This window comes from Cucurbita pepo, chromosome LG12 (genome assembly GCF_002806865.2).
Source record: "Cucurbita pepo subsp. pepo cultivar mu-cu-16 chromosome LG12, ASM280686v2, whole genome shotgun sequence".
Taxonomy (NCBI): Eukaryota; Viridiplantae; Streptophyta; class Magnoliopsida; order Cucurbitales; family Cucurbitaceae; genus Cucurbita; species Cucurbita pepo.
This window is the reverse complement of record NC_036649.1, coordinates 9,396,167-9,413,768: the sequence shown is the minus strand read 5'-3', so window position 1 is coordinate 9,413,768 and position 17,602 is coordinate 9,396,167. Positions and strand designations below refer to the sequence as shown.

The 17,602-nt window shown below is 34.3% G+C and overlaps 3 protein-coding genes across 3 annotated transcripts; 2 read left to right on the top strand and 1 right to left on the bottom strand.

Annotated features, from left to right (window-relative positions):
- The first annotated feature begins 383 nt into the window (after positions 1 to 383).
- On the top strand, positions 384 to 1,223 carry LOC111807194 (putidaredoxin-like). The gene has a single exon (XM_023692797.1). The coding sequence runs from the start codon at positions 443 to 445 to the stop codon at positions 926 to 928; it is 486 nt and encodes a 161-aa protein (XP_023548565.1). The 5' UTR covers positions 384 to 442; the 3' UTR covers positions 929 to 1,223.
- A 2,486-nt stretch (positions 1,224 to 3,709) lies between these two features.
- LOC111806439 (DNA-directed RNA polymerases II and IV subunit 5A-like) lies at positions 3,710 to 6,681 on the top strand. The gene is made up of 5 exons (XM_023691751.1): positions 3,710 to 3,959; positions 4,452 to 4,663; positions 5,295 to 5,474; positions 5,596 to 5,709; positions 6,325 to 6,681. Exons 2-5 carry the CDS (start codon positions 4,463 to 4,465, stop codon positions 6,448 to 6,450), a joined length of 621 nt encoding a protein of 206 aa, XP_023547519.1. The 5' UTR covers positions 3,710 to 3,959; positions 4,452 to 4,462; the 3' UTR covers positions 6,451 to 6,681.
- Positions 6,682 to 7,246: 565 nt separating this feature from the next.
- LOC111807625 (serine carboxypeptidase-like 20) lies at positions 7,247 to 12,558 on the bottom strand. Its single transcript, XM_023693428.1, has 14 exons — positions 12,319 to 12,558; positions 12,077 to 12,222; positions 11,104 to 11,180; positions 10,672 to 10,794; positions 10,474 to 10,576; positions 10,368 to 10,405; positions 9,568 to 9,669; positions 9,354 to 9,434; positions 9,021 to 9,257; positions 8,605 to 8,670; positions 8,406 to 8,524; positions 7,812 to 7,925; positions 7,596 to 7,641; positions 7,247 to 7,509 (listed from the first exon to the last, which is right to left on the bottom strand). The coding sequence occupies exons 1-14, from the start codon at positions 12,537 to 12,539 to the stop codon at positions 7,426 to 7,428; spliced, it is 1,557 nt and encodes a 518-aa protein (XP_023549196.1). The 5' UTR covers positions 12,540 to 12,558; the 3' UTR covers positions 7,247 to 7,425.
- Between the last annotated feature and the right edge of the window lie 5,044 nt (positions 12,559 to 17,602).

Sequence of the window (17,602 nt, the reverse complement as noted above, 5' to 3'; positions counted from 1 at the left end):
TTGTCAAATTTTATAAATTATTCTCACCAAAAATTAAATTTTAATTAGTAGAATTAAATTATTCCCATGGTTTATTTTCTGCATCGGATGGTCCCGACATTCCTACAGTCAGATTATTTACTCTCGGCTCCTAAGAGTAAAAACTATCCCCATAAACGAACATAAGTCCTTAAGACAATCCCGACAAATAAAAACGAGTCAGTGTAGGTTCTGCCCATCTTAGTAAATTTTCTAGAATATTCCTCAACGTACGTTTAACTATGAAGTTCTAAAAATTGAGCTATCGGAAAAAAATATGCACGTTGATTTTCAATTTTTTTTAATCTTTTTTAGTCGTTTTATACTCGAGATTGCTTTTATTCGAATGTATTTTCGATCCATAGAAGCATTTTAGATTTGTCAGTCATTCATCAGCGTTACCCCCCATCTAAATTACTCAGAAATGGCGGTCGGAAACCTACACAGGCTCCGCCAAATCCACCGTCTGCCGGCGATCAGCTACTCCAAATCCATTTTCTCAAGATGGTCGGCGTCCGCTGCGGCCTCGACGGAATCCTCATCTAAAAAGGTATCAGATCGCATCGTCAAATTGTTCGCAATTGATCCGGAGGGCACGAAGAAAGAGGTCGTTGGATTAACGGGCCAGACTCTTCTTAAGGCGCTTGCGAATCGGGGCCTGATCGACCCCGATTCCCATCGATTGGAAAATATTGATGCCTGTTCGGCGGAATGCGAGGTCAGTATCGCTCAGGAGTGGCTCGAGAAGCTCCCGCCGCGGTCCTACGACGAGGAGTATGTGCTCAAGAGAAACTCCAGGGTCAGGGCTTTGAACAAGCACTCAAGACTTGGCTGCCAGGTTATTCTCACCCCCGAACTTCAAGGTATGGTCGTTGCAGTTCCCGAGCCCAAGCCTTGGGACATTCCTTAATTTTTTACTCGTTTTTGGAACACTGGATCTTTGTTATATGGCTTATTTGGCTGTTTAATAATTTGTACCTTGAGATGGTGCATTTGGTGGACGACTTGTTGTCTTTGCGAAAGATTATCCTCTAATTGCGTCGTTTCGATGCTTCTATGTTCTAGTTGTTCTGTCGTCTTGTTTGATGGTATATTTTTGTATTCGGATTTCTGTACCTCGTTGTTACAGTGGATGTAAACATTTGGAGAATGTATAAGAAATTGGCAAGCAATTGTTAGAATATGAAAAAAAATTGAGTTCCTTCCATTGGTGTCACTGCTCTGTTCTTCCCGAAGAGCCCAACAAAACTACCCAAAATTCATTACAATGAAAAGGGAACAAAAAAAAATGTTAGAAGTATTGAACCACTATTTGTTTGTCAATGATCTAGGGGATAGTCAAGAGTCCTGATGTTTGTAAGCCTAACCTTAGTTTCTTTGAAGTTGTTTGTTCAAGCGATGGAAACATCCTATCTAGGTATTAATCTAAAAGCTTCTTGATGCCAAATGAGCTACTGTCAGAGTAAGTTGGAGATCTTTCTCCATGTTCATCCCTTAGAGAAGTCCTATGAGACTTGATATGGGCACGTTGGTAGTTGGGTTTTATTTCTTTATAGAACTTTGGAGATCTTGTTGAATGAATAATTTAAACTATACATGTAGATTCGAAATGGTATGGGAGATTCCCCTAGAATCAGACTTTTCAGTGATGGATCATTCCTAGCAGGCACACGAACGATTCGTTGGTTGGTTATTTATCAGATTATCATGGAGTTACTAAATGTTCTTGGAGATTAACGCCCAAAGGTCAGTGTACCCATAGATATTTTTTTCTCTAGGGTTGCTCTGGCTCCAAGGTTAGATTTTGGGAAGATTTTTGGGTGGGCAATATAGCCTTGCTTCCTCACCGTTCTGGCTCGAATTCAATCACCGACACCCACTTCAAGATGCGTGGGTCTATGGTGCTTGAAGTTTGGATTTGAAGATATGAGTGTAATAATGTTCATCTTGTTGGTTCTTGGTAGTTTTTCCAATGGTGATAAAGTTCAATCTAGAAACTCCTGTTGGCTTTTGTATTCGAATAACCAATCTCGAAACTCCTGGGGGGTAAGAAAACTTTAGAATGAGTTAATATATTGGAATTGGTGGATAGTTTTACATTCGAATGGATAGATAGGGCCTTATATTTTGTTGTGACCTTCAACACTTGGAGAACTTTACATTCGAATTATTTTTGAGCTTGAGCAAAGCTTATTCCTAAAAGAACACAGTGGTGGATTAGGAACACAAACATCCCGTGGACTTTAAATTCTGGAATTTTGACTGTAAAATCTATAGTTTTGACAGACAGTCCTGATATCATGTAGAATCCTTTTCCATTTGCTTAATTGTTGTGTGGCCTTTCCTGTGGAAAATGTTGAAGATCTTGATTACATGCTCATCCACTGCCCTTGTTCCAGAACTTTGTGATGGTCTTTACCTCCATGGTTTCACCATCATGGGGCTGTTCTTGGAGCTTGATTGATTCCTTCCTTCGGTTATTGGTTGGTTCTCCCCTCATAGTACAGCCAATACTATTTGTCATAATGTTATTAGAGGTTTTAGTTGGAAAGAAGGTGTATGACCTTCAGTGGTAAGTTTATGGAGTTAAAGAGGTGATTGTCATCTGTAAGATAGTAATTTTGTAAGGTTAGTTGAGTTATATGTTAGGATGCATGCTCGGTTACCCAAGAATAGACCAGATATTGTTCTCTTTGTGTTTTTCCTTTCGGCTTCCCTTCAAGGTTTTTATAATGTGTTTGCTAGGGAGAGGTTTTCACACTCGTATAAAGAATGTTTCGTTCTTCTTCCCAACTGATGTGGGATCTCACAATTATAGTCCATTTGGATTGGTTTGACTCGGTGTAATCAGTTTCTTTTTTTTCTTTTTCTTTTTTTTGTGTGTTCTGGCTTGCTCCTCTAAGCCTCGGTGCATCGTTAAGTCGTCTGGTACTGTCATTGGCTTTGAATAGAAAGCACAGCACAGTTCAAATAATAACCTAACCCAACTTCAGGAATTGGTTTATGTTCAGATAATTTTGAATGCTCCAAGTTGGTTCTTGTATTTTCAATAAATTTAAAAATAAGTCCTTTTTAACTTTTTCAAAACCTAAAGTATTTTATTAGTCCCTTAATAATAATAATAATTATTAGGGCCAACAAAGGAAGTTGCGATAGGGAATGCATTATTTGATCTTGTTCTCGTTTAGTCGATAAAAAAAATTCTTTGTCTTACTGCTCTCATTCCCCATTGAAATAAAAATTTTCTTACTCTATTGGTGTCGAGTCCCCGTGGGACCCTGAGACCTACGGGATGAAACAAAATTTTCTAAACTTTCAATTACTTTATCGGGTGGCATACGATAATTGTATAGGAGAACCGACACGTGATAATTGTATAGGAGAACCGACACGTGGGTTGATCTTTGACAGGGGTGGAAAATGGAGTGGATAAGTATTTTTTTTTTTTTTTAAATGAAAAAATTGGCTAATTAAAAAAGGAAATTTAAGTGAGATTTTAAAATATCTATAATTTTTTAAAAGTTAGAATATTACTTTTGTTTTTAATAAACATTCAAAAATTTAGAATTTTAATATTAAAATTTTTGAAAGAGAGAGATAATATTTTTAAAATAATTTATAAATTTTGTTTAGTAATAAAAACGTATTATTTAAAAAATGCAAATCAGGAAGGATAAAATAAGAATAAATTAAACAGAAAGCCCTAAACCCTTCTTCGCGGCGGTTCCTCCTCCTTTTGTCGCTCATCTTCTTCTTCTTCACGCCGGCTCCTCCTCCTTTTTAGCAGCTCAGTGTCTCCGCCGTCGCCGCTGTCTTTCTTCCGTGCCGGCTCCTCCTCCTTTTCAGCAGCTCAGTGTCTCCGCCGTCGCCGCTGTCTTTCTTCCGTGCTTTCTGCTGCCGTGTCACTCCTAGCGGCTTGCACAGATTTCTCGTTGTTACTGGTATGGTCTCAATATCTATCTATGTCTTTTTCCTAACTAGAGAAACTCAAATTAGAACTTGCGGATGAAAGAAAGGAGCTATAGCTTCATCCTTTTTTGAGTAACCACCTGACATTCCACCAATTACTCGGTAGTACTGTTAGAAATTTTCAAGTTCCATAATCCTCAAGGCGTTCAACTTCGCAATGAAACTTTTCACCCTTTCGAACTACCACGAGAAATTTATAGCATATTCTATTCGTTGTCTTCTTCTTGCATCGATCATATTAATGTCTCCAACTTGTTTTGAATTTCTGAAAATTGTTGTTTATTGTATCCATGGTGTGTTCTATGTGCTATATCTTGTATTAGTTTTGAGATTATGGAACATAATCAATCATATTGGTGTTTATATAAATGAATTCTGACTCATTTAGAATTTGTATTATATATTCTTTGCATACCTATTTGGAGTATAGTTACTGAGTATTGAATTGTTTGACAATGAATTAGCCACAAACAAGATGGTGCTATCAGAGGAGGAAATCACCAGGCTTTTCAGAATTCGAAAAACTGTTCTACAAATGCTAAAAGACCGAGGTTATTTTGTCGGAGACTTTGAGATCGACATGTCAAGAGAGCAATTTAAGCATAAATATGGTGAAAGCATGAAAAGAGAAGATATTGTTATTAATAAAGCTAAGAGAAATGATAGCTCTGATCAGGTATTGTCTCAAAAAAGGGAATATTTGATTAGTATTTGTTAGATGAACACGACTCTCCACAATGGTATGATATTGCCCATTTTGAGCATAAGCTCTCATGGCTTTCCTTTGGTTCCCCAAAAGGCTTCATACCAATAGAGATAGTATTCCTTGATTATAAACCCACGATCATTCCCTAAATTAGCCGATGTGCGACTTTCATCCAACTCCTCTCTTCGAACAAAGTACGTCTCCCCTTAATCGAGGCTCGACTCCTTTTCTTTTGGAGTCTTAGTCATTTTTTACTATGTCTTCGAGGCTCACAATACTTTGTTGGACATGACATGGCCAAGTTTAGGGCATGACTCTGATACCATGTTAGACGAACACGACTCTCCACAGTGGTATGATAAAATCTACTTTGAGCATAAGCTCTCATGGCTTTCCTTTGGGCTTCCCTAAAAGGCCTGATATCAATGGAGATAGTATTCCTTGATTATAAACGCACGATCATTCCCTAAATTAGCCGATGTGGGACTTTCATTCAACAGTATTTTTCATAGTTACTAAAGTTAAGTTTAAGGAGCTACGAGTTTCTCGTTAATTTCTCCTATTTGTTTACGCCCTCATATCGTGACTCTTTTCTGTATAGATATACGTTTTCTTCCCGGAAGAACAGAAGGTTGGTGTCAAGACAATGAAAACATATACCAACCGCATGAAAACGGAGAATGTTTTTAGAGCGATATTGGTTGTTCAACAGAATTTGACCCCTTTCGCTCGTACCTGTATAAGTGAAATATCTTCCAAATTCCACTTGGAAGTTTTCCAGGTGAAAATATTTTATGGAGTATTTTATGGCCAAGGCAGTTGTTTAATTGCTCTTATTTTTTCTTAGTTTACCTAAAATATAAAATTTTTGTTCTTGTTCTTCTCTTTATTTGTGGATGCAGGAAGCGGAATTGCTTGTTAATGTCAAAGATCACGTTCTTGTTCCCGAGCACCAGTTACTTACCAATGAAGAGAAAAAAACACTACTGGAGAGATATACTGTGAAAGAAACACAGGTTAGCTTTAGTTCTTCAGAAAATATAACATTGTGAGAATGCATCTCGAGATCTATATTGAAACGTGATATGCTCACGCATTCTCGATACCACTTTGGTTCCCATGTCCCTAGCAAGAAACTAGGGATTAGGTGAATTCATCATTGAACTCCTCCAATCTTATCTCAACGAGCGACTAGTGACTCGATTTCTTCGTGGTTCTATGTTCAAATTGCCCAATCTTATATAGTGGAATTTTGCTTTTTCTCGTGTTCCATTAGGGGTCACTAGCATGCTGCGACTTGCAACCCGTATTTTTGTAGCTTGTCGTGTGCATGTGCTCCATGTAGTTTTCCTAGCAACGAAGAATTCTCGACAGTTTTATTTTTCGGTTTGGCCCTATATACCATTTCTAGAGAACTATCTTTATGTTGTCTTTTTTGTTCTTTTTAGTAACCAAGGTATTGGGGCATTACTCCATACCCGCATTGTGTACTAATCACAATCCGAACTATAGAGACGTTTGTCATGCTGTGCCATATTGTCTACTATCTATTCATTAGTGTTGATATGCGTTTGTATTTCTGTTGCAAAATGAATAAGAATCTTATATGATTTTTCCATACTTTGTGTTAGCTACCACGCATACAGGTGACCGACCCAGTTGCAAGATATTACGGGCTAAAGCGTGGACAAGTCGTGAAGATCATCAGACCAAGTGAGACTGCAGGAAGATATGTTACTTACAGATATGTTGTCTGAGTATGCTAAATATTTTGCAATTGAAGATGTGACATGTGAGTTCCCCTTGGGTTGTGATATCTTATTAGGTGAGTTGAAGAAGAATTTGGGAACCTTTTTGTTTTCAGGATTTAGATGGGGACCTTCATAGTATTAGTAGTGTTGTACACTAAGTAGATTCTTATGAACATGATATTACCTTACATTTGGAAGATTCAATATTTCTATTAAAGGCCACTTTTTGCGTATTGAGAAGCAAACTGTGATGTCCCACATTGGTCCCACATTGGTTGGGAGGAAAAGAAAACACCCTTTATAAGGGTGTGGAAACCTTCCCTTAGTAGACGCGTTGTAAAGCCTTAAGGAGAAGCCCAAAAAGAAAAGCCCAAAGAGGACGATATCTGCCAACGGTAGGCTTGGGTTGTTACAAATGGTATCAGAGCCAAACACCGGACTATGTGTTAACGAGGAGATTGTTCCCTCCTGAAGGGGGTGGATTGTGATGTCCCACATTGATTGGGGAGGAGAACAAAATACCCTCTATAAGGGTGTGGAAACCTTCTCCTAGCATTCGTGTTTTAAAGCCTTGAGGGGAAGCCCCGAAAGAGAATATCAAAAGAGGACAATATCTGCTAGCGGTAGGCTTGGACCGTTACAGTGACGGTCACACTTAATAATTTTTCAATAATCTTATTCAACCGGAGACGAACTAATTGCGAATGACTATTAAAAAAGTGTTCTTTAACGAAAAATATCTTTTTTTTAGGTGCAATGAACACATATCTATAACTATAGTAGGGTAATAGGTGGTTTGTGATTTTGACTAATGCCTTTTCATAAAAATAGGATCACCTTAGCTCTAACATAGCTTCATTGAAAGTGCATAGGTAGTAGCTACATAGGATAATGCATATAGCAAGCACTAATAATATTGTGTTGCCATTATTTATCATTTTCAACATAGTAGGATTCAACTGCAACAATCTCTACCTCTTATCATATTGCTTCTCCACCCAAAAATCGACTGTAAAAATCTAAAGCTTCACGTGGTTTGTATTCAGGTACAGTATGTCCAGATCCCTGCAACAATACCAACGTACAAATTATCATCAAAGTCCAAAAAAACATCACTTATTATAAATAAAAAAAACTACATCATCACTTGCCTTAATGGTAAGAAAGATTAGGTTGTTCTCGTAGCTTCGTAAGTACCTGCCATTCAAAAAGTAACTCAACGGTTAAATTATTACCGTTTAGCTCCAATCTATAATTACATTAACTTTTTACATGCTTATTTATCATATTTTGCATATCTAGTTAATAAACACGAACACATTGAACAACACAAACCAGAAAACAAGGAAATGGAATGACGAAAGTACCCGACAACTTGTTCGTTCGACGTCCATGGCCTCCATTCATCGATGACCTTGTATCCAAGTGATCGAACCCAAGCTTCGCTCCCAGTGAATGGAACACACATATCATGATCGCCGCTACCAGAAAAAACGAATATGCAAGTCAGCTTCAAAAGATCAAAACACAACCGTCACTTGAGGTGGTGTTATGACCAGATAGTTGGAAACATCCAATTTCATTTGATGGCCTCTCCACTTATTTTGTGCCATTTGTATTAAAACCATGTACAAACTGTTCTAAATTCTGATCGTTGATAATATGTCCACATTAAGAATATTTACAATATAATAACGCAATGTCGATGTTGAGGACTGTTGGAAGAGGAGTTCCACGTCGACTAATTAAGGGGTTGATCATGAGTTTATAAGTAAGAAATACATCTCCATTTGTACGAGACGTTTTGGAGAAACCAAAAATAAAATCACGAGAGCTTATGCTCAAAGTGGACAATATCATGCTATCCTTTTTACGAATGATATAGAAATATGCATGAAAATGCCAATATGATGACGAAAATTAAGTACCCTCCAACAATAAAACAGAGTAATGAATGGTACCTGAAAATAAGAGCTCGATATCCTTTCAAGGTAAGGTTTTTGTGGAAGGGAATCATGCTCCCAGCATCGTGGTCAAAGTTAAGTTTATCAGTACATAGCTCCCAGTTGCCTGCCAAACTCTATTGCCATTGATAAAAACATAAAAAGTAAGGTCTAAGAATTAAGGGCATATAAATATAGTGAGTACTGATAACCTTACCTTGTCAGCATGGATTGCTTTCCTCACTGCTTCATTGTTCAACCATGCTGTAGCAACTTCGTCATTCTTTACACAATACATAAATGTTAGGAGGCAATAAGTGTAAATAAATTTAACACCCAAACAAACAATTTATTTGGTGCATTTGGAAGTAAATGATTTTGGACCAGTAAACACTGCCTCTAACTATTTATGTCAAGGAAACTCCAGAACGAAGCTGAAAAGTTAAATATATTTTGACAAGCACAAACAAATGGAAGGTAATGGTTCAGCTCAGGATGGCATTGAAGAAGGTTCCCCATAAAGAAATGGGGTTTTACCCTTTTCTCACAAATCGAAGCACAGAAACCATAAACTATAGCAAACACGATGGAGGTACCATCAAAATCCAAAAAAAAACAAGGAACTGAACTTACAGTGCATGGAACTTCGGTGTCACCAAGAAGTTGGGACCAACTTGGAACAATGCCAGCTCTGACAGGAGCTCTAAGAGGCCAGGCTCGACCAAACATCCTCTTCCTCACAGCAAGCGGCCTCTCGGTCTCGCCAAGCAATCGGAAGCTGCTCGGCAACTCGATATTTTTAGTCCTTATCTTCTCAGGGGCATGGTAGCAAGGTTCCAAAATGTTGTATACGTTTAAGCCATCAACCAACTGAGATAAATGACATATTCTTAGGTGAGTTGAATATCACCATCCAATTCTCTCGCTCTAATAAATGATTTAAGTTTCAAAACCAGCTTTCATCACCTCGTCAACTCTGGAAAGCTTGTCCTCACAGGCCATGTCAGTGGGTTCATAGTAGTTTCCTTTACATGTATTTTCAACTTCCTGAATATGGGTCAAGTTTGGAAAGTCAAATAACATATGATTGCAAGGATGGTGCAAGACCAACCTTGAAAAGGCAGAGGATCAGCAATTAGTCAGAGAATGAGCTACACTTTAAACTAAGGAATCAACCCACCTGAAATAGCTCATCAGAGATCAGCCCCATCCCATGTGCAAATGGAACAAGAGCATTTCCATCAAACACATCATCTGCAACTCCATTTCCAACCAAGTAACCCTGCAAAACAAGTGACTCGTTTGGTTAATCCTAACGTTTTAGCTTGATTTGAATGCATATAGTTTGGTTAATCCTAAAATATCTTCATTTTTACCAAATCTTAGTAGTTTTCTTACGTGACATGTTTTATTTAGACATGGTGGAGAGATACGATTAGGCATTCTGGTCGAACAATATAGGATTTTAAACTTGAAACAAATAGAGCAAAATCAAGTAGGTTTCATAAAAATCAGTAGTGCATAAACAGGTGGTGCACAATCTTAAAAACTCCAATCCCTAAACCCGCTCTTTTAATGAACTTTCCCACTTGATCTCCTTAGAGTAAGGTCATTTAACCTCCACACCTATCTTATTCTAAATGTTAGCTCATTAGTTCTCCCCAGCGTCTAAAGAAAACGTGCCATGTAAAAAAACTATAAAGATAACAACAAGAACGTTTCAGAAACTCAAACCAAAACAATAATTAAACTTTTTAAACCATGAAGACTAAATTGATAATTGAACAAAAAGTTAAATGCTATGTTTGGTTCATCATCCATTTCTTATTTGGCACGCTTGTTTTTGACAACAATAATCCAGACTAGCTTAGTTCTTAAACATTAAGCCAATAAACTTGCCAACAAATGTGAAATACAGTTTTATTTCTTTGTTGGATCCTTAATTTTTTTAAAAAAACAACCATAAACCAAATAGTGCACCTTGAAGTTCAGAATGGGCTTTACACCAGTCTCAAGTCCTGAAAAAACAAAAAATTCGTATGTTAATTTTGAAGAAGAAAGCACGAAAACCCCAAAAAAGAATTACCTTTAACGACTTCGGTGGCAAGAGTTGGCACATATACTCCTGCATATGACTCTCCAGCAATGTAAAAGTGGTTAGGCAGGAACTGCGGGAACAACTTAAACCACTGCCCAATGAAGCAACAGAAGAATGTAGAAAGCACATCAGTATATCTTATCATAAGATGTTAACATAATAAACGTTACCAAACGAACCCAATACCTGAAGGAGAAATCTATGTGAATCAAGAGCAGTCTTCACGTCACCAGTATTATAATCCGATTCATCTTTTGAATAAGATAAACCAACTCCAGCAGGCGAATCCAAGTATATGATGTTGGACACCTGAAACAGAAAAACAAACAATTGGGAGATTATTTTTTAATCCAACTGAAGAAACAAAAACGGTTCTACAAAAACAAGAAAATTTCAATAAAACCAATGTTGATATGGTTGGGAAGGAATTCCCACGTTCACTAATTAAGGGAAATGATCATGAGTTTATAAGTAAGGAATTAAGGCCTTTCGGAAAAACCAAAATCAATGTCACGTAAGTGAACAATATCATATGATTGTGGAGATTTGTGTTTCTAACTATCAAACTTCGACCAAAAACTGTTCTACAAAAAGAAGAAAAATCGAATCAAATCAAACCTTCGACCAGCTGTATGGATTAAGATGAAGTTTTGGAAGGCCGTCCGATGTATTTGCTGCTTCAAAGTTAAATGGTCCTTCACAAGACGAACAAAACAGAGAAATGGTTGCTTAAAAATGGCCATACAATTAAGGGAGCTAAAAACTAACACTTTTGTTTAGAGTTTTAATCTCTAACATTAATTAAGTATTGAAAATAAATTTTTTAGTGCTTAAAAATATTAAATATAAAGTAATCTTTCTATTAAAGCTTTTGCGTAATAAATTAATAATAGTTTAAAATAGTAAGAGTGATAGAAAAAATTTACGTCTCTAAATACCCAAAATTGAAAAGAACAATAAAAATAAAATAAAATAAGAAAGTGTGAATTTTTTTTTTCTTAACATTTTTAAATTTGTGATAAAAAAAAATAATTTAAAATCTAGTTTTTTTTTTTTTCTTTTTATCATATATATATATAATACTTTTATAATTTTCAAATTTTACCTCTAATTTATTAGAAATTATCATTTAGGTCCTTCAAAAAAAAATATTAGTAAAATTTGTGAATAAAAGTTATTGCTTTATTGACATATTTGGAAAAAAGATTATTTCCCTTTTTTTTTTCTCTTGGAAAGTAATTAAGTGGAAATTTTATAACAAACCTCATTTATTATATTTATCAGTTTCAAAAAAAATAAAAACAATATTATTTAATTGAGATTTTTAATAATATTTAAGAATTTTAGTTATTTGGCCTAAAAAACGCAAAGGATGAACAATCAAAATGGGTAATAACTTCAAAAGAACACAGCAAGCGGTTCGTATCCGTTTCAATCGCAGTTTCAAATGCATTCAACTCATCACAATCATTTAAGGAAAGAAAGAAGAAAACAGAAAGGAATTGACGAATCACAAACAAAACAGAGCAGAGAAATTTTAACAAATGTCAGTTAGAGGACGGAAATCAAAGAAGAATATCAAGAACCCTACCGTGTTCATATACGAAACCATCGAAACTAGAGCATCCAGGGCCGCCATTCAGCCACAGAACCACCGGATCTTCACTCGGATTCCTCTCCGATTCAACGAAGTAGTAGAACAGATTCCTACCGTGCTTTTCGTCGATCTCCACATACCTTCAAAATCCACACCGATAACATTCAAATTCAAAGCCAAAAATCTCCAGAATCAAAAACAAATCATCAAAATAACTGTAAATCAAAAATCCGCACCCGGAGTAGTGCTTGGAAGGGAAAGAGCCGGAGAAACCAGGGAGCTCCGAAATGAGTTTGGAATTGGCCAATAGAAAGAAATAGAAGAAAATGATTGAAACGGCCGAGAGAAAGGGAGGACGTGATGAGCTCCTTGTCTTCGCCATGGCCGTCGAATCTGGAGCTCCAAATTTGAAGCGAGTTTTGATTGGTCTGCAGTTGCAAGGAATTTGTGACGCCATTGGTTCGTTTTTATACCCAACGTCTCAGCGCCATTTTTTTCATTGCTATTTTTATTTTTAAGAAAATTATTTATAAAATATCTTGAAAATGTATGATTTTTTTTGGTTACACACGTTTTTTATGCCTAATTTAATATGTTACCTACCAAAAAAAAAATACTATATTTAAAAATATATATATATATAAAAATAGTTATTAGATACAGCCACTATTGCTCGGGTCGGTTAACCTACTCACAAAATATATACTAAATAAGAGATCCTCGAACTCTAAAAATTAAATATTAACGTATATTAACGTAATATTAAAAAACTAATAAATAAATAAATTATGGAATTTAGTAAATTAATTTAAATAAAATATTATAAAATATTAACGATTAACATATAGTCTTGTAAATTATTTGTTCTTTTTTATTTAATTATTTTTTTTATGTGTTACCGTAAATTTTAAATTTTAAGATTTAAATAAAATGTGAATTAATAGAGTATAGAATATAGGGATTTAATTATTTAAAAAGTAAGAAGCTTTGACGCTAAGAGATCATCATAAAGGTTAAAAAAAATGATTTAAGAGAGAAGTGGTTGGTGGGAGACAATTCGAGTCCAAGTGGACACTTAGGCTTAAGTCACCAATAGAGCATGAAATGAGTTAGCCATTTAAGCCTCCAATTAAGGTTCGACACGTATCTATTCGACCTAACATTTTTCTTTTTTTGGCACCTGATGGCACTGACATTGTCCCACAACGTTCCTACGTTACTTACTTTAATTAAAGTATGATTAACCATGAAATTCCTAAGTTGTCTTATTCTCACGACCACTCTAATTTGCATATGGTCTCAGTTCATTTACGTATCCCTCATTTACTCAAGTGTTATATGTTCACTAGTTTCTGCCTCGGTTTGTTTTGAAACCAAATCTTACTGAAAGAGGTACCGTTACGATACCGCTTGTAACGATCCTTGCTCAGGATTTTGAATCATGACTCGAATCTCGACCATGAGTCGTGTTACATAATATTTATGAATTTTTAACAAAAAAAACTGTTAAGAATGAGATAGAAAATATAATTGGGAAGGTGTGTATTATCATTGATATTGATATCCTTTAAATAGGATACAAGCTAGTACAAATGAGGAAAATATAAAATAATTAAATACTAAAATAAAATAAAATATACTATAAATCTAACCATAAATGGAAGAATATTAAGATATAATATCTAGGATATATTCCATAAATAATATATCTCAACACTCCCCCTCAAGTTGGAGAGTGTATGTTAATCACGTCCAACTTGTCTTTAACTTGTCTTTACGGTAGGTCAATAACACCCAAGTTGTCTTTCACTCTTGTCTTCTCAGTAATGAAAATATCCGTAAAAAAAAATGTTAAGAATGAGATAGAAAATATAATTGGGAAGGTGTGTATTATCATTGATATTGATATCCTTTAAATAGGATACAAGTTAGTACAAATGAGAAAAATATAAAATAATTAAATACTAAAATAAAATAAAATATACTATAAATCTAACCATAAATGGAAGAATATTAAGATATAATATCTAGGATATATTCCATAAATAATATATCTCAACACTCCCCCTCAAGTTGGAGAGTGTATGTTAATCACGTCCAACTTGTCTTTAACTTGTCTTTACGGTAGGTCAATAACACCCAAGTTGTCTTTCACTCTTGTCTTCTCAGTAATGAAAATATCCGTAAAAAAAATAGACCGCCTTTGATTGGTTTGCATTTTTAGACTTTCAAGAAATTATTGAATTTTCAAGAAAGATGCAAGACTCAGAAATAGACCGCAATGATTGACTCGAGGATTGGTAACTTGTCCCATTTAATTTGATTTGGAACAAGTGAATATCCTCCCTGATCACTTCTCGGTCCATGCATAAATGCTTTAGAAATAGACTGCAATGATTGACTCGAGGATTGATAACTTGTCCATTTAATTTGATTTGGAACAAGTGAATATCCTCCCTGATCACTTGTTGGTCCATGCATAAATGCTTTAGTGGATAATGACACCAAGATCGGTGCTTTGGATCACTTGAGAGGCTGTGAAAGAAAATACGAACATCTTGAATTTGTCACCTTAGAGCTTGGTGAGAAATTTGAAGATGCTTATAACGTATTCTTGATATTGGATGATTGACGATGGTAAAGACTTCACTGATTGGTTAGGGTTTGGCTTTAGGTAATACTCCCCTTGGACTCAGAGTCCAAGGGGGTATTAGGAATACCACGATCGATGCTTTGATATTAGGAATATCAAGATCGGTGCTCTGATACCATGTTAAGAATGAGATAGAAAATATAATTGGGAAGGTGTGTATTATCATTGATATTGATATCCTTTAAATAGGATACAAGTTAGTACAAATGAGAAAAATATAAAATAATTAAATACTAAAATAAAATAAAATATACTATAAATCTAACCATAAATGGAAGAATATTAAGATATAATATCTAGAATATATTCCATAAATAATATATCTCAACAAAAAAACAGTGTCAATATTCTATTTAAAATCTGCTACCTATATCATTTTATTATTCTCCAAAAATTTTATAAAGTAACCAGAAAAATTTAGAAAATTCACTTAAATTTAGTGAAAAACCATCGGGTTCGTTTGACTGAGATCGTTCCTTGACCACCCGTCGTTATCCGTCACATTTTGTAAGAGGAAGACGCATATTATTTAAGGCCTTTTTAAAAATTAATTCATGAGATTATTATATTCACGAATTAGTCTATATTGTTTGATTAATATATTTAAAAAAAAAGAAAGGAAAAATAATTATTTGAAAAAATAAAATTAGACCAATCGACCACAAGTTGACCCGAGAAAATGGGATTTTGTCGTCTGGTTTGGTGAGCAACTCGAGAGATTCCTTATCCACGTCAGTTTTTTTCTGAGTTCTGCCAGCCAATTATTTCACGACATACAGAATATATATATTTATTTATTTATTTAAAAGGAAAAAAACAAACTTTGAATTTTCTTGAATTACACTAAAAATTAGAGTTATTACGTACGAATTTTCAATAATAATTTTTAAAAAGTTTATTTCTTGCTTTTTTTTTCTCTCTCTTTCAGTTAAATAGTTTTTATTTTTATAATAATTATTTTAATTAATATTAGTGAAGTTTTTTTTTTTTTTTAGATTTTAATTCACAAATTGTTTTATCAGTTTTGAATTAAAATTGTTTTTTTTTTCATTAAATTTATATTTTTCAATATTCACATTTTTTTTATGTTTGATTTTAAAAATGTTATTGGAACAAAATTGTTTATTGAAAAAAATGAATAAATATCTTGTTCTTATTTTTTTTTCAAAAAATAATAATTACTATTTTTCTTATCTTTAAAAAAAATCCCAACATTTTATTATATTTTTTATTTTGGTATTTATGTTGGGTTGTTTCCAATTTTATTAAAAATTAAAAAATTAAAAAAAAATGTAAAAGGAATATATAATAATCTTATAAGTTCGTGACATTTTAATTCAGTTCTAAATTAATTATGTCATAACTACATGAACCCGATTACAACAAATAAAATTTTAATTTATCTAAATCCAATATGTTTATAATTCATTCCGACTTCTTTTATTTACGGTATGACCTTTTTCAACCTTTGATACTCTGTTCGTATTTAAATACGAGCCTTGTTCATTTGTGCATACGAACCCGATAAGATCAATCGAAAGAAAGAAAATGACAAATATATTAAACAATATAGAAGATTATGAACCTTAGTCTCCACGACAACCTTAAACAAAAATATAAATGATTTAAGGTTGGTGAAGAGGCAAGCAATGGATGATGATGCCAAACCCTTTAAAAACCCTAACAATTAAGCATTGTGGGACCCTTAAATTAATGCCTTTTCTAGTGGTCCTTTATCCTTTTTTCTCTTTTCAAAAATGCCCTTTATCCTTTTTTTCTTTTCAAAAATACCCTCAATCCTTTTTTTCTTTTCAAAAATGCCCCTATTACTAATAAAATAACCTATTTTTACTATATTCCTAAATATGATAATGAGAATGATGGGTTTGTAATTGGTAANGCACGTGCTAGAATTTGGGCTGGGCTGGGCCTGCGTGGTCCATAGTTTTGGGGACCAGTAATTGGGCCTTCTGATTTAGCCCAAATGTAATTTTGACTACATTATTGTTTTTTTAATTATTTAAAATTTGTGTTATCTTTCTATTATTTTAAATAAAATAGGCTCCTCACACATTCCAAATTTAAGAAATTAAGTGATATATTAAAATTAAATCAAATTTTATGTTTAATGGGATTTGAAATTTTGAATCTCTTATCTCATAAATTAGTAAATTTTAAAAAATATCCAACAAACGAAAAATCTATTAAATATGAAATTTAAAATTTAAATATCTATTAAATAAAAATAAATAAAATTCATAATAAATTATTATCGTCATGAGTGATTCAATCATTTGTCATCTATTTGGTCTGAGTCGACTTCTCCGGGAAGTTGTTATTTCTGTTTTGTTTGCTTATATAACATCTCTTTTAAAAATCTCTCTCTGCATTCGCTTTCTAAAACATTTTCTTAAAACCGAGACCAGCGGCTCGAGCATACGTCGCTTGGCCGTAGGCGACACAAGAACGAATTGGCTTAGCTCAATTGTCGTTGGAAAGTGAGTGTCGCACAATCGCAAGTTTGCTGCCATTAAAAGTGCGATTGTTAGCTTTTTTCCTTCTTTACAAAAAAGAATCAAAGATTGGCTTTTGGTCGGGTTAACCTAACCAAACTAACCAACCAAAAAATAGAGTTAGGTTCGGTGATCGGTAGATTTTAATTATTAAAGTAACATGTATCTTAAATAAACACTATTTTTTAAAATAATATATACGCTCTTGTGGGAGTGTGACAACCACAGTATAACACTCGTTCTAATCTTGCGAACAAGTCAGTCATGAAAAATTTAGATGTTGCGGACAATATCAGAGTATGGTCGGGGGTCGAGTTATTTCAAATGTTTAAATAATGAAAGAGAAGTGAATCT

Coding starts and splice junctions, on each gene's coding strand:
- LOC111807194 (XM_023692797.1), top strand. CDS start 443: ATGGCGGTCGGAAACCTACACAGGCTCCGCCAAATCCACCGTCTGCCG.
- LOC111807625 (XM_023693428.1), bottom strand. CDS start 12,539: ATGGCGTCACAAATTCCTTGCAACTGCAGACCAATCAAAACTCGCTTC. Junction 12,223..12,318: donor CCTTCCAAGCACTACTCCGG/GTGCGGATTTTT, acceptor TGGATTTTGAAG/GTATGTGGAGATCGACGAAA. Junction 7,642..7,811: donor TCGAACGAACAAGTTGTCGG/GTACTTTCGTCA, acceptor TTTGAATGGCAG/GTACTTACGAAGCTACGAGA.
- LOC111806439 (XM_023691751.1), top strand. CDS start 4,463: ATGGTGCTATCAGAGGAGGAAATCACCAGGCTTTTCAGAATTCGAAAA. Junction 4,664..5,294: donor GAAATGATAGCTCTGATCAG/GTATTGTCTCAA, acceptor TTTTCTGTATAG/ATATACGTTTTCTTCCCGGA. Junction 5,710..6,324: donor ATACTGTGAAAGAAACACAG/GTTAGCTTTAGT, acceptor ACTTTGTGTTAG/CTACCACGCATACAGGTGAC.